This window comes from Clavelina lepadiformis, chromosome 2, assembly GCF_947623445.1.
Source record: "Clavelina lepadiformis chromosome 2, kaClaLepa1.1, whole genome shotgun sequence".
In the NCBI taxonomy this organism is placed as follows: domain Eukaryota; kingdom Metazoa; phylum Chordata; class Ascidiacea; order Aplousobranchia; family Clavelinidae; genus Clavelina; species Clavelina lepadiformis.
Window position 1 is genome coordinate 1560317 of NC_135241.1, and position 27475 is coordinate 1587791.

Here is a 27475-nt window from a genome sequence, read left to right on the forward strand (position 1 = left end):
TGTAGGCTAAAAATCCATTTGTAATTACAGTACACCATGATATATGGCAACCCTAGGAGGCTAAATCTAAACCTTTCAGCTTCTATAAATTGCGGCAACGTGTGAACAAAGCCTAAAGAAACTACCACAGAATTCAAATAGACTGTAAGACCACAACGGACACGTCACAAATGCCAACTTGCAAAATTTTGGTTGCTGTTGGCCTCTATGTGGGAACCCCCTTCTTGCAACAATTTGAGTACACAAAAGAAAAGACTTAATTTTATTATAAAATTGGGGGAACGTGCTCAAGTTGACCTTATGATTATGAATGAAAGAAGAGTGTATGGAGGACCGAGTATGAAGGACGAAAATTTTTTTAAATGTTTGATGGTTAATCGATTTTAGTCAAAAACGTGTCGCAGAAAAGCACTTACAAACTAGGTTACCGTATTTGTTGCTGAATATTACGTACGCCTAGTCTTGACAATTATGCCGTCACCATTTTAAATTCATCTGAATAACGTTGACGTTTCGGCAAGTATGAAGATGAACACTGTACTTAAGAAAGGGTAATAGAACCTTTTGCGTAAGTAAAAGACGGAAATACAAACAAGCCTTTTTGGTTGCATCAGATAAAAAATTAAGTCACTAACAGCGCAAGTCCAGATCAAGTGGGGTCATTTTAATTAGTAAGTTAGACCTATTCCTTTATCAAGTCGAATGAGTCAAGTTCATTAAGGTACATCGAGTCAACAACAAAGTCATTATTTACGATTTACAAAGTAGCTTTCGCCACCCAGTCCGCTACATAGCGGCAGGACAGCACGTTTATTTCCCCAAAAACCAATTGAGTTTTTTCTTTATTACATAGTTTGCTTTTCAATTCAGTCGACTTCAAGAAAAAGAGGCCCGTAAACGCTTTTTGAGACGTTTCTCCGCGTCAAGTTATCCGTGTGTTTGGACACATGTTATTTGCCAATAAAATAATATCAAGTTGAACGCACTCGTAGATCAGGAACAGCTCAACAACATACAGTTTGTATAGAATACTGTCCTTGGTTATGTTATAACGATATTACCTAAAAAATAATGTTTTTATACAATCAATAAAATGTCTTGCAGTGTTATTTTTGAAGAAAACGTTACAAAAAACAAACTACAGCAACTTGAGATTGGAACTCCAGTCACTTTGTCAATTGAAAGTTCCATGTCAACACATTATACTACACTGCACTACACTGTCTACTATAGCTAAATTGAGGCTGTTTACAATAGAAATTCATTATCCAATTAGAACTTTTATTCATGAGAATTCAAGTGTACAAGTGGACAATTTGCAATAAGTCACGATCTTTTGATCAGTCCTTTTCATTTTGCCCATACTCTAATACTTTTAACTTGAAGAGCTGCATTTTCTCCGTTGTTAACTTCTGGCTCCCATGTAGAATACCTAGACGAAGTATAAAGTTATGTTAAATCTTGTACGATTTTTAAAAGTTTAGGTTAAAAAGCAGCATTTGGAAATAAACACACAGGAAAAAAATGGACATTTTAAATCTCATTTTAACTTTCCCAAAAAAAATTATAGAAGAGTGAATATTTCACCGTATGTAGGTCACGCAACCTAAAGATAGGCGGTTAGGTTAGGAGAAAGGTCATGCAAAAAGTTTATTTTAGCTAGTTACGGTTTAATCGGAGTTATAGTTCGATTAGAAGGTAGTTTTATTTTAGGTTTATGTTAAAACATTTAAATTATGTCAATATGAAAATGTGAAAAAAAGCTTCAAACGCACGATTTTTCCTCTAAAATTATGGAAGTCAGAATAATATTAATTAAATGAAACAACTCAAGATAAGTAAACCCTCAATTAGCGGCGGCATACCAATCCTTTTTAGCCTGCCAGAAGTCTCTCATAGCAGTTGGAGAGGCATTGTTCCACGGCTTAGCTCCTTTTCCGTTTACCCATTCATCCGGGAAGTATCCATTTGTGCCTCCGACAGCCAAGTTGATGATGAGATAAAACTGAAATTGACACTATTTTAAACAAGCCAGGGTGTACTTGTGGTCAAAGGAAAAAAATCAGCATAACTAATTTTTAAGAAAAAGTTGAGAATAATTGATTACCAAGTTATGTTGCTTATGAATTAACAACCAATTATATATCACATATAGGCTATATCTGATTGCTGATAACATAATATAGCCTAATCTAATACATATAATATAATCATATATGATTATGAACTAATTATGAATGTTAGGTCTTTATGGGTCGTTTGATAAATTATTTACCTGTCACCAATGATAACAAATTTTGATTACCTCTTGGTCGAATGGCGTCATCTTGTTGTTCGACGTGATCCAGGGATTGTTGGAACCGGGAGCTGAATCGTCGAATTCGCCGAATCCCCAGAATCCTTCATCGCCAGGATCGACATGAAGAATCTGATTCCCGTCTACGTAGCAAGTGATGCCGTTTTCATCCCAATCAAGGGTGTAGGTGTGGAATTCGGAGCCGAAAGATCCGTGCCTAAAGATTCAATGAAAAGCATTTGAACGAAGGTAAAGATTGAAACTTGGTATGAAACTTGTTGGTATGAAACTTACACTTCCTGGGTGGTCTTCATGTACGCATTAAACGGCCAGTATGGACCCCAATGAAGTGTTGAACCCATTGCGTCATTTCCGTGGGAAACACCCTGCACGTCCTTCAGGTCGGCGTTACCTTTGACAAAATTAGCCTAATCTGCATAGCTTATACTTTTCACAGTTGTGTTTAACAGCTTCTAGGCCTACCTCTTGACTCAAGCAAGTCAATTTCTCCAGATGCTGGCCATTGACCGTACACGTTTCGCCTAAAATATTGTTTGTTTTTCAAAGATATCCCATTTCGCTGGATATCAACGTCAATTAAGCGAAGATAATATAGCTATTCGTTGCGACATGATTACTGATAAGAACAGTGACAAGTTGAATTTTTGACTTACTTAGGAAGGAACCATATTGCCGGCCAAAGCCAATCCCCCGTTGGCATCTTGGCTTGGATTTCTACGCGTCCGTATTTAAAGGCAAATGAGTTTACTGTCCGGATTCTACAATGAGACCATGAATATCACAATACAACGTAGCCTGTAGTAACCTATGATTTAACTTTTGTTATCATTTATAACTGAACTATTTACTTAACACATTCCAATTACTGTTTAAGTGGCGGGACGTCACTGAATTTTTAGTTAGAGTTTTAAAACTTCCGCACCTTGCTGATTCGACAGGGTTGAGGTAGTTACTTGCGCTTCCGGTTCTCATGCATCCCCACCAAGCGTTGGCGGTGCAGAAATCAGCGGGACTTCCTCCCCATAAGTCGATGGTTCCGGAGGAAAGAAAAGATTCTCCGTAGTGGTCGGCTGTAAGAGTCTGTAAAATGTTTTGGTTTTTATTTCGCTGAAAACTGCAACTCACTTGAGCTTTAAATGTAAAACAAACAACTCAATTAAACGAATAGAGTGAAAATGATCGCAATTTAGCCTGATATTAAGACTTAAAATACCGGTTTTATGAAGAGAGTGTTGTCTCTGACGTAGCTGTTCGATCTGTTGTTGGTGTAGATCTGGAATTCCCAATTGCCTCCCCCGCTCATGGTCAGCTCGTGCTGCCACCTGTCCAGGTTGAACTCGTCCCAGTTCTCCTCAAAGATGAGTCCGTTGCAAGGAGGCTGGGTCATGTCACAAGTCGATGCGTCGCATGGGTAAGCAGAGCAGGATGGGGTCACCACGGTTTCATCTGAACGAAAGGAAGAAAATCTTTCAAAGCACAGAAACGTAAACAGTGTTGTATTTAGAAAAATTTCTTAATAATAGTTTGTAATAAACAAGTTATGGTTAAAATCTGCTTTGTGCTACCAACAAATAGACCAATATGAACCAATTTGAACCAATATGAACCAACGGGACACCAACCGAAAACTAACGATATATTTGCAAATAATAAAGCGTAAGAGCACTTACCACCGGAAATCGTAGTTGTTGCAGTTTTAGCAAACTGCTGGGCCGAGTTGGCCAAACAAGCTGACGTCAGAGCAAGAAATATTAAACCAATCATTGCTACAATCCTGCAAAGTTGAAAAACACGCATCAACGTCTACTGATAGTGCTCTACGCTTTCCTAACGGCATTTCATCTGCACCATCGTGCAAAGCATGCCTAGAAGGTTGAAAGCTTGCTCACAGTTTTCATTGAACTGCGTTCGTTTTTCCCTTCGCTCATAACTGTTCTGGTAATTATAGTCAAAACGGAGGCTTTTTAAAAGGTTTTCTGAAGACCGGATAAGTTCTTGTGACGTGGTTTCCTTTATTTTGGTATTTCGTTTCCTTACATAACATATTGTAGTTGTGGGAACATTAACATCTGTACGAAATAATCGTCAAGTCATCCACAAACTACGTCCGTATGTGCGTTTATTCAGGCCATGAGTGGTTTTAAGTTAAATGAATGCAAGGTTTCTGTTTAAACGTTACATCAAGTTTAATCGCTATAGAAGTCATTGTAAATGAACATCGGCCGAATATGAGATTATCACAATTCGGAGACACAATTTTATAGCTTTTTATTCGCAAAATACATTTTACGGTGAGGTAACACACGCACTGATGTGAAAAAAAAACAATTGAAAATTTATTTCTGATTTGCCTTTGTCCAGATAATTCGCAATAAATCCAAACATAGCATAAGATTAGCAATAATGAACACAGCATAGATCAGAGCTGTTTTAAAGCGCCCAATATTATATAAAACAAGCACAACCCAAATAAAACGAATTCTTTCGAAATTACTCACAAAATTTCACGTTTTTTCCTTAAAAATTACATCAGTAAATGATTGTTAACCATTGAAAGTGAAGAGTGGCTGGCCTTAAATTAAATCGATACACCAACAGCCTTAGATGCTAGAGGTCGGTAGAGAGACAACAACTCGTCTCGTGTTAAACAAATGGTTTATTCCACTTCATGATATGTATTTCAAAACATACCCACTTCTTGTAAAGAAATGCAATAATAATTTGCTCCAAACTTGGTGTTTTTATTGCAGTAAGTTTTCAAATAATGCAATATCTGTATCTTAAGAGGGATAAACAGCTGTAAGTAGCCTGGATACATAAGTGGACTGATTTGTGGAACTTGAGTGGGAGCATACTTCAAGTTTGAAGCAAACCTTAATGCCGTTTATCGCTTACAGCCTTTGTCAAACAACGCAAACGTCGCACAGTTGTAGTCAGCTTTCATAAACATATCGTTAAACAAAGAAGTGGTCGAGCGTTCACAAAATCTTTAACGTACTTTGCCCAGTAATGGCAGTTTATCAAAGCACACCACCTAGTCATCAGCAAACACAATCACCCAACATGACGTAATGCCACGATGTGAAAATCGAATTTCGCTTCCAAGAGTGTCCCGTAGCGTGGGGTGACACCGGAAGTATTTATAAGCACATGTTTGCCAAAGGCGAGTTATTTGGGAAAGATGGTTTACTTCTTGACGAGAAAGTCAGGTCCCGGAATGTACGGCTTACCGTTTTTCAACATTAGGTCTGTTTGTTTCTGTTTTACGTAGCATCTATCTGTGAGAATATCGGCATTCGCGTCAAACAATTGCTTAGTCACTCTCGTGACGCAGTTGGTTTTTAAAGTGGCAAGCTGCCCGAAGTAATTTTTGGAAACTGACCTGGTTCAAATCAGGTAAAAATCAGGTAAAAATGTACGCTGGCCTTATCACGGTAAACCAAACTAATTCAGTGTCTATGGTTTTACATGAGAAGGAATTTTTCTTTAATTAACATTTGTACAGACCTTCAAACTTGAACCGTAATTGTCTGAGTTCTTACATTTGTAAATCTAATTAACAGATAACAAAGAAAGAAAAATGGCGATCAAATCTTCATTCTTAGATTTTATGTTTTACACAGCAAAGCTCTTTCTCTTGATAAAATCATTTGAAATTCCGACACTTAACCTTTCAATATTCTACACTTCCATGATGCGCCAACAGATCGAACCGACGTACAGTTGAGACGTGAATAGAAAACTGTTTTCCCCGAGTGTGACGTTCAAACAATTGAGCCGGAGGTTTAGTGAAGTGATGTCGAATTAAGATAAAAAGCATCTAAATAAATTTCAATCATCGAATTTTCCCGACGCTTATGACATCACTCGCACAGAAATTTCAGTTAACAAAAAGCACACTTATCTCATCCGTTAGATGGCGGTGAAAAGTCAGTAATAAGGGCAACGATTATGGCAAGGTGGTGTCGTTTTCATAAAACAAGGTTTTAAATGTTTTTGTAAAAATATGTAATTAATCTGTAATTTTCTATGATAACATGTAGCATGCGCATGGAACTTATATTAGCGTTTAGGTCTTGTTAAAGCAATGCCGAAGAGCTGTAAACTTTTATGTATCTGTATTACAGGAAATCTCTGCACTAACACCGGTATGTCGGTGCAAAGCGTTTGTAGCTTCTAATAAGTTAAAGCTCAGGTCACCTGAAAAAAATATAGGACCTACATGTTGGATTGGTCACAGATCTTTATCGTTTTACGCTTTTCAGGAAATAAACATATATTTACGTTGTCTGGTGCCAGTTCGAAATGCATCAATGCTTTAATTTACTCCCGGTCCCACCATTTAGATTAAAGTTGTCTTTCGAACTGAAAATGAGATCCGAGCCGCCACAGTAATGAGAAAATTCCAAATTTGATCTTAATTTTTATCAATATTAGCAATAATTATTATAGTACCTTGCCAACTTGAATTAAAATTCTAAAAACAATTTATTTTAAAAATTTGAAATCAATGTATAGAGTGTAGTTTGCGTAGTTGAAGAGCGGCTTAAAATTTATTGCTTGACTATTACGTCAAGTTACAGTCATTAAAGTTGACGTTTGAACTGAAAATGAGATCCGAGTCGGCACAGTAAAGAGAAAATTCCATCTTTGATTTTGATTTTCATCGTTAAGCAAAGAAGCAGTAAATGCTTATTTACGAGACATCCAGTGTGGATCGCTTTTTGGAATTTTTTCTCTTTATCGCGAAATAACCGACGTTCGATCAAAGAACAGCGCGAAATTATCAGCAAACAAAATCACTCTAACATGACGGATTTGTCACGAACGAAAATCGGGTTTCGCTTGGGGGTGTTTCCTGCGACGTGGTGGTCCCGAAAGAACTCATTTGCATTTCTTTGTCAATGGATAGTTTTGGAATTCAAAAGGACGCTAGGGATATATGCTTGACTGTGATTGGTCAATTGCTTTAGGAAAAATAAACTGACTTTTTAAGACGTCGATTCCCGGTTTGTTAAACAAACAAGAAAGTGGGATGATTTCAAAAGAAGTTTCTAAATCATTGTATTGGACAGTAAGCGAAAATGCACTCTCTGATTTCATAACCTTCGCTATGGCTTCAATGTCACTCGTTTCCGCGGATCAATTCAAGTGTTTAAAAAACTTTCCGCGTTGGCGAATTATAACCCTGATGGGTTTAGCTGAAGGTGCTTTGAAACTCCTGTCAAGTCTGAAGTATTTTTAGCACAAACGCATGACACAGGTGAATTCGGCGGCACCGGGATTGTCACCACAGCAGTGGGTGGTTATTTATCCGCTCACGACTGTACAGTGTATACCCGAGCTCACGCCAAATTTGCTTATAAGTTACAACTAAAAAAGTTTTTGGAAATTCCAACTCGTCATCCTTCTGTGTTGAGTCGATGGAGTCAATTTAACAGATAACTCTGTGTGGGGAGTGACGCGTCTATTTTCCGTGCTATGAGTTCATAACACCTCGTGATGATGCAATCAACAGAAGAAGACGAGTAAATATCGCTACACTGACGTAATCTCACTGTACAAAAGATAGCAGCACAAAAGCAGCAATATAATTTCGACATTTTTGTGTACTGGTACATAGTTTTGAGATTTTATATCAGCTTTCTTATACGGAGTTTGGGTTATTTATTTCGGTGTGAAGTTTAGGTAAAAATGTAGAATTTAAGGTTCGGTTGGACCGGTAGCCTATGCGGTCAAAAAGATGACTTCGCTGACGCAAATGGTTGGGCTGCCTGATTTTTCACGTTGAAAATAATCGTAATTTATTCAACTATAGCAATGTTTTACGTTGCTAATTTCTTCACATAACGACTAATTGAAGATAGCCTAAACTCCTATGACCTACACTTCCGGCTTCAGTTGACTACCACGCAAGGAAAGCTACAGCTGCAGCATGTTGTTAAGCAACTTGACTAATGTATGACATAACAAGAAGCTTCATCTACGTCACGATGAAGGTCAGAAACTGAGACTTTTTGTGATTTTCTTTTGCCGATAATTACCTAACCACGGACTATTTGTCAAAAAAATATTTTTCCGACGTGTTCATTTAATAATGTTCTTTCATATAAGATCAATTTGTTTTTGGATTTGTTCCTCGCTTTAAGTAATTCCCAGTGACAACTTTATCTTTGCACCATTTAAGCTCAGCTCACTTGAACAATGAAAATGTTGGACAATTATTCTAATGAAAATAGATTCAAGATCGATGAACAATAAAGTTCTGAAGAATTCATGATAAAATCGTATTTAAACCATTTTCACAGTTGTATTCGCAGATATTAGACTCTAATAATTAGAGTATATTATATCAGAGCAGAAAGTCCTACGAAAAACGCTACATATAGTTTCCCGTCAATTCGATTTAAATAAGGGCGAACAAGCGACTTTATTACACCATCAAGTGCGTATTCAAAGAAAATAGTGTTAAATATTTCAGGGACTAAAGGCCATTGATAGAGTTTGGCACGAAGTCGGAGTTTTCTAAACGCTTTTACCCTCCGTGTGTAGTTTTGTCGTTAAATCCAAAAATAACCAGAATTCGTCGAATATACGCGCAAATAATGTTCTTGCTGCTTGCACAAATATACAAACTCACTAGGTCAGTTATTGGAGATTACTCGGTTACTATAGTTAATCGTTTAATTACTAGTTACTAGTTAATTACTAGTTATTAACTTATTACTAATTACTATCACTAGTTAATCGGTTTTGGACTGAGTGCGACCGCATGTAAACAGGTGAAAGTAAAACGATATTCAAAGTGGACAAAATGTTTAAAATCAAATTCAATTAACATGCGCTTTCTGGTTGGTTGACAACCGATGATTTAATGGCGATTTTGTCTCCAAATATTAGTTTAAGCGATATGCTTATACCAGAATATAAACCCGTTGCGTTTTCTTCCAAAATGGAAACGTTTTGGCGTTCAAATGCGGTCACATGACTAGTTCGGGAGCCTCGATGGTCACGTGACGGCACCGTCAAGTGAGAAGGGAAAAAAGAGAAAGAAGTTGGTGAGATTGCTACGATTCAGTGTTGGAACCGTTACCCGTTGCGAAGGATTGACGCTTACTGTGGAGATCTCTAAGACTGTACCAGGTCGAGTTTGAGGAATCGAATATTTTCAGAAACTTCCAGAAGATTAAAAATGTCAAGAATTTCAACTGCTTTGCTAATTGCTTTTCTTTTTGTCCTTGCGCTAGGTGAGTGAATAACTTATGAAAACTTTTGTAAAATTGTGAAAGTTTGAAATTTGAAAAAGAACAATTGTACTATACGTTGACATAGGCCTAGTTTTTACTTCACGTTTAAAAGAAAAAATATCAGTTAAACCTCTGAGGAATCAAGTTAAAACAGAACTTTGAGCAAATTTTTTCTCCAGATCCTCGATCTTGCTCTAATTTTTGTTTTTCATGTGCTACATCAAAATGAGTTTTAAATACTTTACGACCAGGCTGACATTTTTATTTCTTTAGTTGTCACATTCGAGTCGGTTTCCATATATGGGCACAAATCGAATGTACAGTTTATTAATGGAAAAACAATTTACTCAAACAAGACCAAAACACGAAGGAAATTGTTGAAAGTTTGTAACAAGTTTCCTTCCCTAACAAAATTCATTTGAAGTAATTACCCAAGGGTCATGTTAGGACATCATGTGACAACCCGTAATAAAGGCGACATGGTACCGCAATGCGAAAGCGGACATTTTTTCGTTAAGTGCAAAGTGCCTTTATCGTCAATCTTTAAGGTCTGTTTACAAAATCGTCGTCTCATGTTTCCTTCAAACGTTGAATGTAAATTCCAAGCTATGCGGAAGCCTGCAATTTACAAAATGTGTAGCCTATTTGGGACGCCCGCTATGTATCGTGTTTCCATGTATCGCCATGTATCGGCCCCATATTTATCCATTTCAGCAGCCATATACCGGAAAATACCGTCAAGGTTGTCGCTAGTTTGCCATGATAAGACATAAAATATTTATAAGTTTACGTGGTGATTTTCCGTGTGTGAAAAACTGGTCTGTGCATTTCTAGCAGATTTTCATAACCCATTTTCACCCATGAATAACATGTTAGGCGAAATAACATTCCCTTAACACAAAGGCGCCGATAACGTTTACACCAGGGGTGGGCAAACTACGGCCCGCGGGCCGCATGCGGCCCGCGGGTCCATTTTCTGCGGCCCGCCGGCACTTGCAGAAACTCCTACTCATCACTTATTGTTTCAATTAAACAGGTTACCTGACAAAATATTATTCCCTTTACGAGTGTGTTTTTCTCTTCACTTTCAGTGCGGAAACACACACACGTCAGTCGCGCATGTATTGCAACATACACTTCTCACGCATTGCTTGATTCAATTGTTTGATCATAAAATACAATTACGGTAGCGACTACCGTAGGTCTACCGTAATACCGTAAGGCGTCAGTCGCGCATGTATTGCAACATACACTTCTCACGCATTGCTTGATTCAATTGTTTGATCATAAAATACAATTACGGTAGCGACTACCTTAGGTCTACCGTAATACCGTAAGGCGTCAGTCGCGCATGTATTGCAACATACACTTCTCACACATTGCTTGATTCAATTGTTTGATCATAAAATACAATTACGGTAGCGACTACCGTAGGTCTACCGTAATACCGTAAGGCGTCAGTCGCGCATGTATTGCAACATACATTTCTCACGCATTGCTTGATTCAATTGTTTGATCATAAAATACAATTACGGTAGCGGCTACCGTAGGCCTACCGTAACCGTAAAACTGTGAACAGTTGCACAAGTCTCATTAAATTTTGTGATGATGATTGCATAGATTTAAACGTAACTGAGTGTGAAATACAAAAATTGTGTTTAATATGAATATGCGTTTATTTACACACCTGGTAAATTTTCCTACTTTGTAATGAGAATGTGCGGCCCGCCGGCTGCAACATTTTTTCAAATGTGGCCCTCAGTACAAAAGTTTGCCCACCCCTGGTTTACACCAAAGAATAATTTATTACTCTCAAAGCATCTCCCTCTTTGTTTTAAATCTTGATTGCTTTTAGCTTCAACACTTCGACGGTTTTTCGAGCGATAAAAAGGCGATGATTTACGAGAAAGTTATCTTCACGTTTGTTGAGACATCAAAGCACAACTTCATCAATGAGCTATATTGACAACACAAGTCAATATTTTCAGGCGTTTAGTCAAAGGTGCGCTCACACAGATATTTACTTGCTGTTAGTGGCGATTTTAACCAGTCCTTCTCCTAGCAACGCACAGCAATATTTTTTGACGTCATAACCGACATGAATTAATGCGTCATAACCGTTTGCTTATGTTTGCTTCCATGCATATAATATTGTAGTTCTTAGAAATAGCAATAACATTTTCTGAATATAACCTTGATAATTCTGTATTGGGGATAATTCTGACATTTTTGAATAAATTCAGAGTTTGCATTTTTAGTTCAATTTTTGTTTCGTTTTTAGTTTCGGAAGAATTTAAAAAATATTCAAAAAAAACATGGTGGTTATGGGATTCTTATTACGTGTTCTGGATTATTTTTTTGTTGCTGGATTAATCGCAAGAACCACAAGCGGTATTTTCATCGCACTGCATGTGACGTGCTTTACCGTTAATCTAATTGAAAAATTTACCAATAATCTGATTTAAATATAGTACGTTGTAATCTCTAATGACGTCACAAAAGATTTCAACGCGTAGGAATAGAAGCGAGATGTAACCGAACGTACAATATAGATTCTAGGGAACTTGAGCGAGGTATTACAAGTTAAAAGCGACAAGTTACCGTAAATTTATCAACTTACCTGTCACCAATTCCGTAATAATGGTGTTAAGTTGCCCCACAGCGCGGGGCTAGAGATGCTATGGCTGCTATTGCTCAGCAACGTCGAAATTCTAGTAACCGTTCTGACGTCATATTAACACGAAACAAAAGTATCGCCGTCAGCAGCGAAAACAAGGGGAAAATAGCGACGTGCTAGGACCCCGCCCCCACAAAATATTGCAATTACCAAAGTTTAATTTTAAGTAAACCCTTGAGAATTTAGATTTTATAAATGGTTTGGAAAAAAGTTAAATCTTGAACCTTTTTGATTTTCGTTTCTCAAAAACTTGGTTTTATTTGACCAGTTTAAAAGGACCCAGGTGGATCAAGTGGACAGTCTTACTTCTTTAATAGTTTGTTACTTTATGTAACTAAAGAGTGAATATATCGACCTCTAGAATCAAACTTCTGTTTTGTTATACTATGACTTTCTATTGACAATCGCCAACAGTCCAATTGATAGCTAGCTATCGTACCTTGCCAACTTGAATTAAAATTCTAAAAACAATTTATTTTAAAATTTTGAAATCAATGTATAGAGTGTAGTTTGTGTAGTTGAAAAGCGGCTTAAAATTTATTGCTTGACTGTTAGGCTCCTCGCTCCATCCGAGGTTGGCGTTTAAATTATGGCAAATATTTGTTCTGAACTCCTGAAATCGATAAATAATCTTAACCAGGAATTAGCTGCAGGTACGATAACGTTTTTGCACAGCAATGATTGATGAGATACCTTTCAGCGCTTGAAACCAAAAAATTTGTCACTTGAAATTATTTGATTGGAAAGATAAATAAGTTTGCAGGGTGTGGGGTTACGCTACACCCATTACCCTCTTTATTTTAATAACTCGTCCGTTCCACTTTTCTCTGCAGCAAACGGGCTTGGCAAACAATCTACGCTATTGTCTTAAGGAAGGTCGCAGAGGTAAAATGATGTCGACCGGTCAAAAAGTATCTTAGGCTGTAGCTATAGGCAAACATCAGACCTCGAGTTAAGGATTTGCTTGTCAACGTTCATTTCTCGTTGCTGTGGCTTTATTGCGTAATCAATTTGCTTCGTTGTAAGAGTCAAAAAAGGATTTTTACGACCAAATGATGGAGTGAATTTATGATTATAAAGGTAAACAAAATAACAAATTTCTGGAACAATTTTGTGTTTCTATTTATATGCGGAAGTGATTTACAAACATGTCAGATATTTTAAACGCAGACGATTCGGTTTTTTCCATTTCAAGGAATATTTTATTTTTTAAATCAAAAACGTTTTTTCAATTAAATCTACGAATTCTTCAGAAAAGACGATTTCAGGAAGACTCAAGTTCAGCCGTAATCACAACCAAAACATAAACACCCAAAACATCTGCCACCAATTAAAGTTAAAACAAGGATATTATAAGATTGTTTTGAGCAATATTTTGATAAAAATGTTTAAATATTAAATTTTTGAATATCTGGTATAGTCTGTAGCTTACTTGGTCGATGTGAATGTAAAGTTTAATGTCTTATGACGTCCTCCAAGCGTATCGCGTGTTTGCGTCAACTTATCTGAAAGTTTACAAAATATTAAATATAATTTACAACTCGGCTACAAAGTTCATTATAAATAAGCAAACTTGTGCTTTTTGGGACGTTAACTAGTCGGCGATAGTCGCCGCAAACGCCTAGTCAAAGCTGAAACGTTGAAATCACTTATAATTAATTGAAAAATATTAACTTAACACAACAGTTCGAAATGTGCGTTACGTAATAACAAAGTTTGCGAGCAGCCGGGAACTCTCCCACGCCCACCCAACCCAATTTAGACAAACAAGCGGCCAATTTACTTCTTCAGCATAAACAGGATAAATTATATCCGTTTATTTATAAAATGGACATAGAATTACTCACAATCACGAGTAAACTAGTATTGTGCTTTAGACGGCGAGTGTTTATGTAAAATATCCCAACATGGGCCAAAAATTGTTGAAATAATTTACAATTTATATTAAACATTGGAGCAGACATGTTGTATTAGAAATTAAAATCACACTATAAAGTATATCTGTCTTGTATTGTTGTGTTGGATGCGTAATTGCAATCTACCATTTCCGGCTAACTACAATAGTTCATATGACGCTGGTGCTATAGCTGGGTTGCTTGTTGGGTTCAGCGACAAGTGATGACATTTGCAAAAAATTTACAAATTCATAAATATTTTATGAAACCCCCAACAGTTTACGCAGAGTCATTTATTTCAGTGAAATAAAACGTGCTATTGCCGATTAAAAAAGTGAGATTTTTCCAGATTTTGAATATTACGTCATAAGCAGAGCGGCGTAAACAAAGCATTAAGGCCACCCACATTTTGATGAAATTGTACATTAAGTGGTAGGCTATGTTGACAAGATAAAAGTATATGTATAACTGACTTTGCACGTAAAATTATTTGACAAATTCTTTGTTTCTTTTTAGCGCAAATGTCCACAGCCCAGGACGAATTTTCCGGCATGGGGCCAACCCAACCGGCTGCTGCTGCAATGGAAAGCACCACTGGCGGCGCTACAACCGTTACTCCTATTACCATGACAATACTGACTGTTTTCATTGTCGCTGTAGCGAATATGTTCGGTTGAGAAAGTAAACAGCTGTACCTAAAATTAGTTTAACCGTACTGTGGAAAATTATCGTTTATGACGCATAGTTTATAGTTTAATTAATCTGAAGGTTATTGTACTTTAGCGCATATCATTCCTTTTAGTTACTGTAGCAATTTGTAAAACGTACTTTATAGAGATATAGAACGCATTTCATTTTGTTTTCGTCCTCATAAATTCAACCTGTGCATTTGACGCGTTGTATATGTTTCAACAACTAAGACAAACGTTAAACTCTGTAAAGTTTTTTTTTAAATCATTAAGACGTAAACCACATTTGCACTATTTTTTCGCTGCGTTTTTAAAGCTTTGTTCTTTATAATTTACTGTTTTCTGATAAATAATAACGATTTCGGTGTTTTGCGTTGCTATATTTGAAAAAAATGTATATTTTTGAAACGTTTTTGCAACAAAGAGCCTATATGACGCAACAGTCACACCCCTATGACAAACGCTAACACCAAGAGTTTTGATTGGTTGGGCGACAGTACTGGTTTTGTTTTGTGAGTATGGGAATAAATAAACGAAAAGGTTATCTCAAATTTGTAAATCCTGGTTGCAAAACTAGCAAGCTGGTGACCCCAGAATATTGTAAGATGTTGCTGTAAACGAATGTTTGTCTCTGAGATTTAATGGGGCTCAAAATCACTTGATTCTAATCTAAAGTTTAAACTAAAACACCAACATAAAATTTTAAGTGTTGCGAGTTACCTGTCGCGAGATGGATTATATTTCGTGACACCGGTGGGGTGTACAACTGTACATACAGGCGCGGAGTGGCTTACAACGATACCTCACAAATATTTGCACAGACGAGCAAGTATGGCGGTATTTTTATCTCTCACGTAGCTCCACTTAGCCTTAAAAACCAAACAGTTTGCAAAGAAACTTATTCATTGGAGGAATTTGGCTGTGAAAGTAACAGATGCGCTCGACGACAAAAATACACTTGCAAGCGACACGATATTGAGTAGGTTAGGATATTATCGTGTTGGGTATTGCCGCTATGTGCACAACTAGGTACTAGGTCTTCATGACACAAACAGCCAATACTTAGCCAGTGTAAATGATTTAATTTTCATGGACGGTTTTTCACAAGCACACCTGCTGAAGCAATATGCTGCGTTTGAAGAAAAGGCAACAGAAGAAAAAATGAAGCATAAAAGAAATACAAAACGACACTTTTAAAAAGTTTAAAGAGTCAAAAAATCTAGCGCAGCGCATCGATAATAATAATAATAGGCGAAAGAAATAAAAATCAAAGCATTGATTCAAATAACTTTTTTCACTTCATCGTAAAACACAAGAACCAAAGCACTGCCCGCGCCTCGAAATACGTTCGAGAGCGCCCCCTTGTAGAAGCCTCGTAACCCGCCCTCCGTCCTGTAAATTTTAACCCAACAATCTAAAGTGTTTTTATAATGGCGTTGGTTGAGCTCGCGCCCAGCCTGCATGACCATTCGGCGACGGACAGTGTCCAGCGGGTAACCTATTAAGCCGGCCACTGTGGTGCAGGCCTGTGCCAGCACCCAAGTGGCCACAATCGGTGACCGGTAGTTGCCAGACATCAAGCTTTTGGCCGTATCAAATGTTCCAAAGTAGGTCGCCCTGTACACAAGCACGTTCGGGATTGACAAAGACAGTCCCTTGTACAAGCCGGTCACGCCTTCTTTGGCTGCGACAACGCGTATGCAATGTATGAGGCCGTTGAACTGTCGTTTGGAGCCGGTGCCGACATCCGCTGAAAGTCTGGTCCGGGCGAAGTCGAGCGGATACGTAATACACATACTGGTGACCCCGGCGGCACCCCCCGACGCCAGGTTGGAGAGAAAAAGGCGCCAGAAGCGGTCCCTGCCCGGGTTTAATTTAGTGCAAAAGTATACCTTATAGGCGTCTTTGAAAGCGAAGTTGAGCGACTGGGTGCAAAAGTAGCGGTACACGTTCGTTAAGTTTCCTCTCCAGTAGGAGGCGAAGCCTTGCTCACGCGGGATTCGAACCAAACAATCCAAGATCCCCTTGTACTGATTCTCAGGACGAAGTTGGGTCGACGTCGCCTGCAGCTGCAGCAGCAGTTTTACCCTCTCGATGGGAGCTATGGCTGTCTTGGCCACCGCGGCGGCTGACCCCCCCACCAGCATGTCTCGGGTGAATGTGAAGAAGCTGACTTGCATCCTGGGGTTTTTGTCGTTAAAGAGCGCCATAGAAATCACAACCTTACGTCATATTAATTTATTCGAAGTTTCAGCCTTAATTCCTGAAAGGGAAAGGCGACATGGTTAGGTCAGTAGTTTGGATGAGCGCGATAAAAAGCATTAAAATGCATCAGATTTGCGAACATTTACAAAACGAAGCAACAAATATTTCACAGGGACAACTTAAATTCTGACACAAATACGCTGCCAAGAAGTTTACAAGGTTCAAAGCAGCATTTTCAGACCAAAGATTACACATCGATGACGTCATAGTCTTTATATTTAGAGGACCAAGTGACCAGATAGTCACGCATTAGCCAGGTTGGCAAACAATAAATTTCATAGAGATTTGCTACAAAGCGTAAATAGAGTAGGCGGGCATTTATGTGGAGAAGGCACGTGATATTTGGCGGTAATTAAGGCCAAAGTGAATACTGACGAAGGCGGGTGCAAACGAGAGATTAAAAATACACTGATTGGAAAAACGGGGCGTCCTAAAAACATAATAAGCGTGAAGGAAAGGCATCAGTAAATGTGAAAATAAGCAGTACAATCCTAGTAACCAGCTAGAGTTAACTGACATCGGCGAAAATTGACAATAAAAATGTCAAATTAAGCATAAAACAATGCGACGAAAAATGTCCGCAAAAATGTTTATCAAAGTGACATCATTCCACGGTAGAACGACCTGAAATAGCGAACAAATCGATATTCGCCAACCTCCGTCCATTCAACTAACTCACAAATCAAGGTTAGATGGAGAATTTTCGAATTATGATTTCCATGTGTTTAGCAGCAGCTCGCGAAGCAAATAAAAATACATTAACGCAGTCAAGATAACTTGCGAGTTAATATGAATTTCATCTATTGCAACAAAACCGCGATATCATCACCAAAACAACTAACATTTCAATGGCTACAGGTAACCTTTAACGACGTCATAATATGATTTCTGTCGTCAAAACGACGATCTTACGAGTGAGGATGAGTATAAAAAGCTAGTTACAATGAAAAATTTCGGGTAAAATAAGAAATTCCTCAACACTGGACTAACTGCGCCTGGCACCATCAGTAGGAAATATGAAAAACGAATATGCTAATATGACAGAAAGTATCAAATGTAAAAAACTACGAAAAATATTTGCAATAATATCAATAAAAGCGTTGATGTCGTCACATTTGTCACACATTCAAGGTTAGTCTGTCGCCCAGTTGCTCTGGAAAGTAAAATATTTCAATAATTGAAGAACTTATTTCAAGAAATATCAAAAATACTGGAGAAAAACCGTTACAAGAGGGAATTGCAAATAGAAGCCTCACCGTCAATGTGTTGATTTCTTTCGAAAATGCGTTTATTTCACGAGTCGCGCTTTCGTCCAGCTGAAATAATCAAGCAATTGTTACCGCGATTATAAAAAAAATGCTGCCAACTACTTCCAGCTAACACTCGAATGACTGGATCGATATTTTCCAGAAATAAAGTGGATAAAACCTCAATAACTTCGACGTTATCCGCGGAACTTCCTTCATCGTCCGCTCCGCGCTTTTCCTTCATGTCCACAATCTGCATTCGCTTTTCCAAGTCTGTTCTGTGCCCGGCCATAGTTTTAGACATCGCGCTTGACGACATCGGGCAAACGTACTCAACGCTGCCGAATTCGCGATACGCAACCGCGGCAGACGAACTTCGCAATCGCCCGAACCCACCGAAAGATCGACGTCCAACCTAAGTAAATCAACGCAAGGTGCTTTAATTTTTCTTAGATTGCAACAAATACACAGAATCATGGGTTTTAAAAAATTCGACTTTGGCGAACGCAAAGAAATTTAAAGAGAACGCGATCTTTAAAGATTAACTTCTAAATTTCAGCTGTAGTCGCAGTACAACAGTACAAACTATGAAACTGCGTTACAAATACCGTTTCAGCGCCCAAAAACATATTTAAAAAACCACTTTTCGCAATGGACTCTTACTTTATATTTTATTGTCACATTAAGCGGCTGATAACCCGGCTCTTTAGCGCGCTCCTTCTTTTGGTGGACGCTTTCAGCAGGTAAAACCTCTTCCAGCTTGGCCGCGAGGTGGCGCCGCAGCAGACTTTTAGAATGCGGTATATGAAGCAACGCAGCCAAGGTTTCTGACGTAAACAAAGGTTCGAGGACCTGGAAAGGGAAGTTATATCTTTATCTAACAAACGAGAAAATACTGAACGGCACCTTGAGAATAAATGACACCCGTGTAGTACTTCTGCGATATATATATGTATAATATGTACTGCGCGTAGGCAGCAATGCTCCAGAAAATTCTTAAGAGAGCAGTGGAAGAAGACACTGTTGTCATAGCAACCGTACCATAATGGCTCCATGCACCCCGCTTCCTCTGAGGTTGGGTGCGTACTCGGCAAGGTCGGCTGATCTGAGCCATTCCATCACACGATGGTTCGTCCACAAGGAAACGTCCTCAGTGTCCTACAGAATGAGACGAACGATGTTTTAATATGCTCAATGACGACGCAAAAGGTTTTCTGATAAACAGCGTCAGAATGACGTAATATTTCGGCGTTTTAGTTACGTAACAAAAATCCCTTAATTTTCCCGCCTCTGGTTGTGACCAATCTTTTGAAAACTTAACAACCAACCCCTTTATGGACCGGTCGCCTTTTGAGCTGGGTCGGGTCGAACTGACACCTCCGGAGCATCTCGATTCCTCGTCGGATGCTGATCAGATGGAAGAGGTTGCAGACTTTCAACTTCTGTGCATCGCTGACGGTCAAATGATGAAGGGTCCGTCCGTCGATGCATGACTCGTGGAAAGCGTCTGCATCGATAATAATCACAGGTGAAGGATGATTCGGCAAATCAGATTGAGCGCAAATTTAAAAGGTGGGAATCGTGAACAACTTGAGATACAAATGTTGTGTGAGTCACAGCATCTTCAATGAACGGGAAAGATAAATTTTATATACACTTAAAAGGTTTGAAGATTTGCATTAACATTATTAAGACGTTGCCAGTACAAGGCAAAGTGGAAAAATTACACCTTTCAATTTAAAATTATCCCAATCACATCAGCAAAAATAATACTTTACTGTGAAGTTTAAATCCCCTTAACAATAAATATAACGCAATTGAGATGTTTTTAGCTTTAAAATGAAAGAAAAGTTTAACAGAGAGCCGAGAAAAAATTATCAGCAGACAAGTGTAGAAGCACAGCCAGGTCCCCTCTCCGTGCTCGATCTGTAACCCACACATAACCCCCTTTATTTGAACCTCACGAGCTGCTTACCTTTATACTGCGGCAATCCTATATCGTCAAGCCACCTCGCAACCCAAACATCGTTCATCGATGCTGCTCCTGCAATTTCCTCATCATCACTTCCTCCTCCTGCAAGGGATTGGAGATGAAGCATCAACTTCTTCTTGTGGAGGGCATGGCGCACTCCAAGCTCCTAAGTCAACAGAAGATTTTTAGTCGTTCAAGGTTAATGTTAGCAATGATGGAATTAACAGGCCACTGACAAATCAACTAATGTGCGACTTAACAGCCGAATAGAAGAGCGATTACAGGCTGCATAGCTCATAATGGAAAGAAACTGGCACTTTCCGAGCAGGTTTGAATACTATTTCACAAAAACTTTGTTAAATTAAGGCCTTCATCCATACTATGTAGCTCGCATTGTGATGTATTATGACACGTATTTTTTACAAATGTACCTTTTCCAATTCATGATTGGTTGCCCGTAGCAATGTATCCCCATTTTGGATCCAACTGCGTGCAGATTCAACGTACGCCACCAATCCAATGTCAGTCAGCCACTGACAAACTTGGTCAGCGTCCCATCGTTGGAAAGGGACGTTATCGTTGTGGTTTGGTCTAAAAACCAAGAATGTAACAATAATGCACTGAAGCACTGGAGGCTAAAATTAAAGAAATATTAAAGGATATTGCTACGAGATCAATGTCGCGCTTAACACTGATTTAAACTGACCGAACTGGTTGGACTTGATCTCTTGGATTCCAGCCAAGCCTCGGACCTGCTGTTGACCTCAGCCCCCCACGCTGGAAGTTTTCATCCTTTTCCGATGCGATTCCCTCCGCGGTCATAGCTCCAGGTTCAAGAGATGTCGATCGACTCCGACGAAGACGAAAACTGAAAAAGCATTATCAGATGTCACCGGCTTTCTATGTTGTTATTACTTTTATGTGTTTGCATTTGCTTTTATGTATTTTATTTCTTAAATTTTTAGTATTGGCACGGTGAAGACATGGCTGATGACAAAATATTACGTGCGAATGCTCAGGAAAAAGCAAAAAAGGCTACAACAGTCATGATAGGAAAGATGTAATCAACTTGTTCATGACAATTCGCACCACCATTAAATTCAACAAACTCAATATGGTGAATGTAGTACGAAGTTAGTATAGTTGACAGCTATATAAATGTAGTAAATATATTCCTAAGGACCTATAACGGACAATTAGTATTGGATAACTTGATTCACTTTCCTATGCAAATACCTGGTGAAAAATTTTCGGAATCCGTGTTTCTTCCTTTGGTGAAAATGATCAGGGTGTGGGGACACATTGTGGGGGCCAGCTTTGCTGGGGGCAAGGTGTTGAGGAGGCAAACCTGTTTCTGTCAAAGCTGGATTCACAATAAAGGTTTGTTAACATTTTGAACTTCATACGAGCGTATATAATACAGATGAAGATGAACAGACACAGAACAAACATTATAACAAGGAAACCTGAACCTAGAAAAGAAAATATTGAAATAATTCAACAAACACCAAAAGATTGGACTTGACAACCATCATAGGTATTATTATTTTATAGCTAAGTATTATTTGTTCTAAGCTCACATACCAAGATTTGGTGTGCTGCTGGATTTTGATGAATTCGACGCATGCCACGATGAAGTGCCCTTCAGTGGTGAGGTCGTGGCATCAGATAAGATGCCACTGCTTCCACTTGGGTGCTTTGCTCTTCCATCGTCTGATTGAAAAGGTAAAAAAATTACGGAATCACTTGATTTTGCTCAGCAATTTTACATGTTGCAGGATGTGTTTCTTGTCAGATAAGCTTAGTTGAATAATTAATCAGTAGCTAACTAACCATCTTGGCTTAAATGCTGGTCTGTCTTTGCTGCCCTCACGGTATGCAGCTTTTCAAGACTTTGAGCTCGAATCTGCTAATCGCAAAAAAATTGCTTAAGTAAAACATATACGGAGCCATCACTCCTAACCCCTTGCGGAAAATATTTCAAAATTAGTTTGATTACGAATTATTGTGGATTTGCTAGACACAATTACAAAGTTAAATTCTCACACAAATCAACTTACATTTGGAGAAAAATAACTGGTTGGGGTGGTTGGTAAATGTGACCCAGTAGCGTCATCCGGTGTATCGACTTTCTTGGAATGTTGTACACTAGATAGAAGTCATTGAGAAGTAACGGACTGCATTTGGTGCAGACAAAATGCTGTATTTCATTGACTATGCGTGATAAATAGCAAAATTTTGAAGCTAACACCAAGTGCAGTAGACCTGTATGTTCACATTGTTCCATTTTAGGATGCAAGCAAATTACCTTGGGAAGTTCTGATCATTGGAGAGTGGTGTTGAGGTGGCGCATGGGTCTGGCATCCGAAGCTGGAGCAAACGCCGGTCCTGACAAAACAGTAGAGCACGTTGTAAAGGTTATGAAGCATGGAATCGTGTTTTTGAACGTTTCAATGTCAATGAAATATATATTTAATCAACCATGATTATTGGCCGCTCGGTGGCCAAGCAGTTTGAGCCCAGGATTAGAAATATTTAGTGTAGCGCCATACTGTTGTAATGCTCTTGGGCAAGGCATTAACAACACTTGCTACTGTCTAGTGGACCTGGTGGACAGTTTTAAATTCGGGCAATACGATGTAAAAAAAATCATAAAAACACTTGACAAACGGAACCTGCACAGAGGCTAGTTTGGTATCCGAGGCTCAAGCGATGGGAATCATCGCCGAGTTTAATTCATGCAAATACTTTATTTAGCCCGACGATAAAGATTATTACACCATACCATGATTAGGTAAAATATGTCAGGTATGGACAAAGTAAAGACGAACTGTTCCTAAGGCCTAAGGCAAAAGATAAATCATAATAATTAATCAGCCATTACAACCATCATGAAACCAACCTTCTCTTCGTGGTCGTGGACTATCCCTTCATCTGGCGTCGTCAGTTTCACTGCTGCGTAGAAAACATGAAATGTATTATATCACTTTGACTCAAAATAATATTTGAAACTATCTAATCCAAAACTGAGAAAATATTTGTATGAGTTTGCCATCTATCCAATACAATTTAAAATAGTATTGTAATATATAAATAGTTTACAGTAGTAATATATTGTGTAATGAACGCAGACTGCTTTGCAATGGTGCACTGATGAATTGATGATAAATGGTTAGCATTTATACAACCAGCCGCCTACCTGGTGCACTTTTGAGACTTTCAATTTCTAGTTTTAATCTCTCAATTTCTTTTTCTTTTTCATGGAAATTCTTTTTGAGATTTTCCGCCAGTTGCTGTAGATTAAATTTTTAGCAAAATTGTGCAAACTAGGAATAAAGGAAAATGAGGGAAAGAATGAAACTAAAAAGGAAAAACCTGAGCAGAGTTAAATTTATTTCATTTCGCAAATTATGATATTTGTGTTTTAGATTGTTTAGTTTTTCCATCAACAGCTATTTTTGAAAGAAAAAAGAAGAAAAGTGTAAAAAGAAATATAATCGAGAACAAAAACATAGATATCATATTTTAGATAATAGATACAACATTACAAATTGTATGTAGATTAGCTGTTGCTCATTAGCTTATAGAAAAGACATGGAATTAAAAAAGAAAACATCAATTTGTGTCAGAAAAATGCTACTGTAAATAAGTTATATATATATGTTGTATATATACGGTACACAATATACATAGTTATATACAGTTTATATATTGTAACTGTCATTAAAGACAAATTATGAATTAAATTTAGCCTATAGATGAACTGTTCTTTTAAGTAAATTGGCCAATTACCACTGATTAATTGGCCTATTTATAGCTTTACAGCATATATATAATATATATATACGTATATATATAGGTGTTTTATTCGGTTATTTCAAAACGCACAAAGTATCTGTTGAAAAGCATTTAATGTTCCCAGCCTGCAAAAAAATTGCATGAGAATTAACAATAACGGACGCATTTTATATAAAATCGTGATACGTGATATTCTGGTGAACCACATGCACCCAGTTTGTTTTGAAAATTTACATCTTAAAGCAATTTTATCACTTGAATCAATCAATCACTTGAAAAGCTGCCACCAATTAATTGGCAAAATAGCCAATTACTAATTATCTACCAATTCATAGATGTCATACAAGTCTAAAAATTTGCGGCTCAAACTTGCTCATTTCATAGAGCAACTGTTATACGCCTATAAATTGGGTGAAGGTGTAATAATTTACTTCTAAAGTTACCCATTTAAGGAAAAATTTGGCAGCTGCTTACAATAGAAATGCAGTCTAAATATACACGGACTGCTACGCTTGGTAAAACAACCACTGCAATTGCCAATAACCTATGCTCAAAAGCATTTGACAAAAGGCTGATGGCTGAATTATGGTCAACCTAATGACAACGCAGCAGCCCAAGTTCATCGTAACTTACAAAGATTACATGACTGGTGACATATTAGACACCACATTTCCTGCTGTTGTTGTCCAAAGAAACAATTTTAAATGTATTTTGAAGGACATGCATATATTGCACTTACACAAAACGTGAAAGCATTCGTGCCTAGCAAGTTTGTATGTAACTGTGCAAACTACATGTATCTAAGTGAATTAACGACTGTCAATCAAGATACGCATTTCACTTTGCATTGAGATTGCATCATCCATTCTCTTTTTTCTGTTGCCATTTTCTCAATAGATGCAGTGACACACAGTGAACTAACTCAGGGGGATGTGAATCGTTCGGCAGTTTTACAAAATACAAGATGAACATGTTGGTAGTATTGTGACATGTCATGTGATCATAAAAGTTATCATTGTGATGCGGACAACCGACTCGTCTGAGACATGAAGCATAAAAATTGACAAGTCAGTTTGTTATTAAAAAAGAACACAGTTTAGCAAATGATGTATATATATATTTAATATAATTGGACAAATTGGCGATTATCTTCATCTGTAATTGGATAGTAGGGGTAATAACAAGTAGTAAGAAAATGAATAAATACCTTGTATTGGTCTGATCTGGCTTCAACATCAAGTCTTCTTTTCTCAGCTTCTGCTAAGCCAACCTGGAAGAAACAAAGACACACGATTTGAATAATGCCTGAATTACACAAAGATAATCCAATACAGTATCTCACATAATTAACATTCTTATATATCTGCGCTGCATAGTGTAGGCTACATTTGTTACATACAATATGCTTCAAAAACAATTCAACTGTTGAAGTTTATTCAAAATCAGAAAATTTGCATTTTAACGAAAAATTGTTCTACCTTTTCTAGCTTCCGTTGTTGTTCTCGCTGTGCAAGATTTATTTTGTAATTGGACATTTCATTCAGCAATTCTAACTTCTGTGTTTCCAGTCTGGTTTTAGCAGCCACTTCCTATGCAAGCAGACAATTCCAAACTATGACAATATTCCAATACTTTTCATCGTATTAACCATTTAACATAACTTACACCATAACGTCTGTAATGACCATTTATGTAATTACATTTCATATATTACGTTATCTATATACTGTATATGTTCAACTCATACAGTATTAAATATACAGTACAATACCAATGCAGATTTATATTGTTGAAATTCATGGGATATATACTACTGCAGCCAACTAAAGAAAATCTGTAAATAATCACACTGCATATACATAATTAATAACAGCATGTTCTTCAACTTTTAATGAATGAAACTAGAATATAACACATAAGCACGATTAGCAGTAAGCACCAATTATATACATATTTATATTACTTCTGCCATTTTAATCAGCTGCAGTGCCACATATAGCAGCTGAAAGATGTACATGGTGATGATCTACGAACAAAAACAACAACCAACCTCCTGTAACCTGGCATCAGCACCTTCAAGCCTCCGCACTGCCTCGTTCAGTTGTGTTTCAATTTCTTCCAACTTCTCCGTTTGAAGTTCAATTTGATCGGTGAGTACGCTTGCTTGTAGTGACAGCGAGTCGTTCTCCGCTTGTAAGCGAACTATTTTGTCGGACTCGTTTTCGTTGGTATTCTGCAAGAAACACCAAAGCGCAGTGAGATGGTGCGGTAAGTTATCTGGCACAATAATAATTGACAAAAAATAAGAATTCAGAGCACAACCTGTATTTTCAAGAGTTTCCTATAAAAAGCAAGAGTGTCACGAGAAATATGTTTCAAGAGAGCTTCGGCAAATGCCTTCCTCTCATTTTTATCTTCAACTTCAGCGTCCAGGGTCGCTTCGACAGCATTTCGGAGATCTTCCATTAGAAGAGCGACACCTTGAAGCCCGCTCTCGGGATTATTGTCCGTTAAATCTTCATCATCACTCAGTTGTTCTACTCCATTCATATTGGCTGAGAGAATAAAAATATTGTTAAGTGGTACACCTTAATGAATGAAACGTCTTCATGATAAATGATATTCTCACATCATGATGAAAATCATGAATAGCAGATCAAAATTCAAAACATAGCTATAACATTTAATGCAATGAACTTAAAGTCATTGTAAATGCTTGATTTGGTTTTGAAAACATTTTCAGCAAACTGTGGGAACTAACCGCTTGTGCTTGAGACTTAATTACAGAGCTTGTCTTCCTGAATTTTGTGAAGATTAAGTTTACTCCAGTCAGGCTATTTTATTAGGTAAGACCAAATTTGCAGTTAACAAACAAAAACACGTGTTGATGATGACATGCCCACAAGCAATACTAGTGCGATGTCACTATGTCAGTGTAGCATCATTGAGTATTGAACAGTGAAACCAATGTCAAATAATAGTTGAAATCTACAACAACACAGCTGAGCCAACAACTAGCACTACCTTCTCAAACAATTGACAGAGTAATTATACACATATATATACAAAATGGCCTCCCAAACGATGTGATTAGGACGATGAAATAAGTATCAAAACAACAAGCTGTTAAAATAATGCCATACACAAACTTTTAAACGTCATAATCAGAATAGTTGCAGATTGATCTGAAAATTTACCAACCTGTTCCGTCAATGAAGTTGTCGAAATGTTGCAAGGCATCTTCCAGCATGTCACTGGCAGCTCGCTTGTTCATCAAGTCCAGTCTGTCACTAAATTCACCATTATTAGTTTCCATTATTTACTTATATATAAGTGTGACCATTTGTCCTAATAAGAGAGAGTTCAAG

At 37.7% G+C, this 27475-nt stretch overlaps 2 protein-coding genes, 1 long non-coding RNA gene and 1 pseudogene across 5 annotated transcripts; 1 reads left to right on the forward strand and 3 right to left on the reverse strand.

Annotated features, from left to right (window-relative positions):
- Nucleotides 1-1260: 1260 nt before the first annotated feature.
- Nucleotides 1261-4148, reverse strand: LOC143445958 (beta-1,3-glucan-binding protein-like). The gene is made up of 9 exons (XM_076945382.1): nucleotides 3988-4148; nucleotides 3531-3763; nucleotides 3240-3397; nucleotides 2971-3075; nucleotides 2780-2838; nucleotides 2591-2708; nucleotides 2306-2513; nucleotides 1866-2005; nucleotides 1261-1432 (listed from the first exon to the last, which is right to left on the reverse strand). Exons 1-9 carry the CDS (start codon nucleotides 4112-4114, stop codon nucleotides 1351-1353), a joined length of 1230 nt encoding a protein of 409 aa, XP_076801497.1. The 5' UTR covers nucleotides 4115-4148; the 3' UTR covers nucleotides 1261-1350.
- A 5222-nt stretch (nucleotides 4149-9370) lies between these two features.
- LOC143445566 (uncharacterized) lies at nucleotides 9371-15369 on the forward strand. Its single transcript, XR_013113835.1, has 2 exons — nucleotides 9371-9564; nucleotides 14653-15369. It is a non-coding gene; the product is annotated as an uncharacterized LOC143445566 (long non-coding RNA).
- A 286-nt stretch (nucleotides 15370-15655) lies between these two features.
- LOC143445565 (ADP,ATP carrier protein 1 pseudogene) lies at nucleotides 15656-17045 on the reverse strand (annotated as a pseudogene).
- A 40-nt stretch (nucleotides 17046-17085) lies between these two features.
- LOC143445564 (liprin-beta-1-like) lies at nucleotides 17086-27475 on the reverse strand. Of its 3 annotated transcripts, none has more exons than XM_076944751.1 (21): nucleotides 27309-27475; nucleotides 26430-26662; nucleotides 26158-26340; nucleotides 25586-25696; nucleotides 25315-25377; nucleotides 23509-23602; nucleotides 23212-23261; nucleotides 22618-22697; nucleotides 22370-22457; nucleotides 22143-22218; nucleotides 21894-22022; nucleotides 21546-21672; nucleotides 21016-21177; nucleotides 20741-20900; nucleotides 20313-20475; nucleotides 19666-19844; nucleotides 19379-19495; nucleotides 19001-19189; nucleotides 18519-18752; nucleotides 18347-18406; nucleotides 17086-18243 (listed from the first exon to the last, which is right to left on the reverse strand). In XM_076944751.1, exons 1-21 carry the CDS (start codon nucleotides 27421-27423, stop codon nucleotides 18223-18225), a joined length of 2634 nt encoding a protein of 877 aa, XP_076800866.1. In that variant the 5' UTR covers nucleotides 27424-27475; the 3' UTR covers nucleotides 17086-18222. The 3 variants fall into 3 exon arrangements, with proteins under 3 accessions (XP_076800866.1, XP_076800865.1, XP_076800864.1); XM_076944750.1 differs by having other exon boundaries at nucleotides 22143-22215; nucleotides 23212-23264; XM_076944749.1 differs by having other exon boundaries at nucleotides 23212-23264.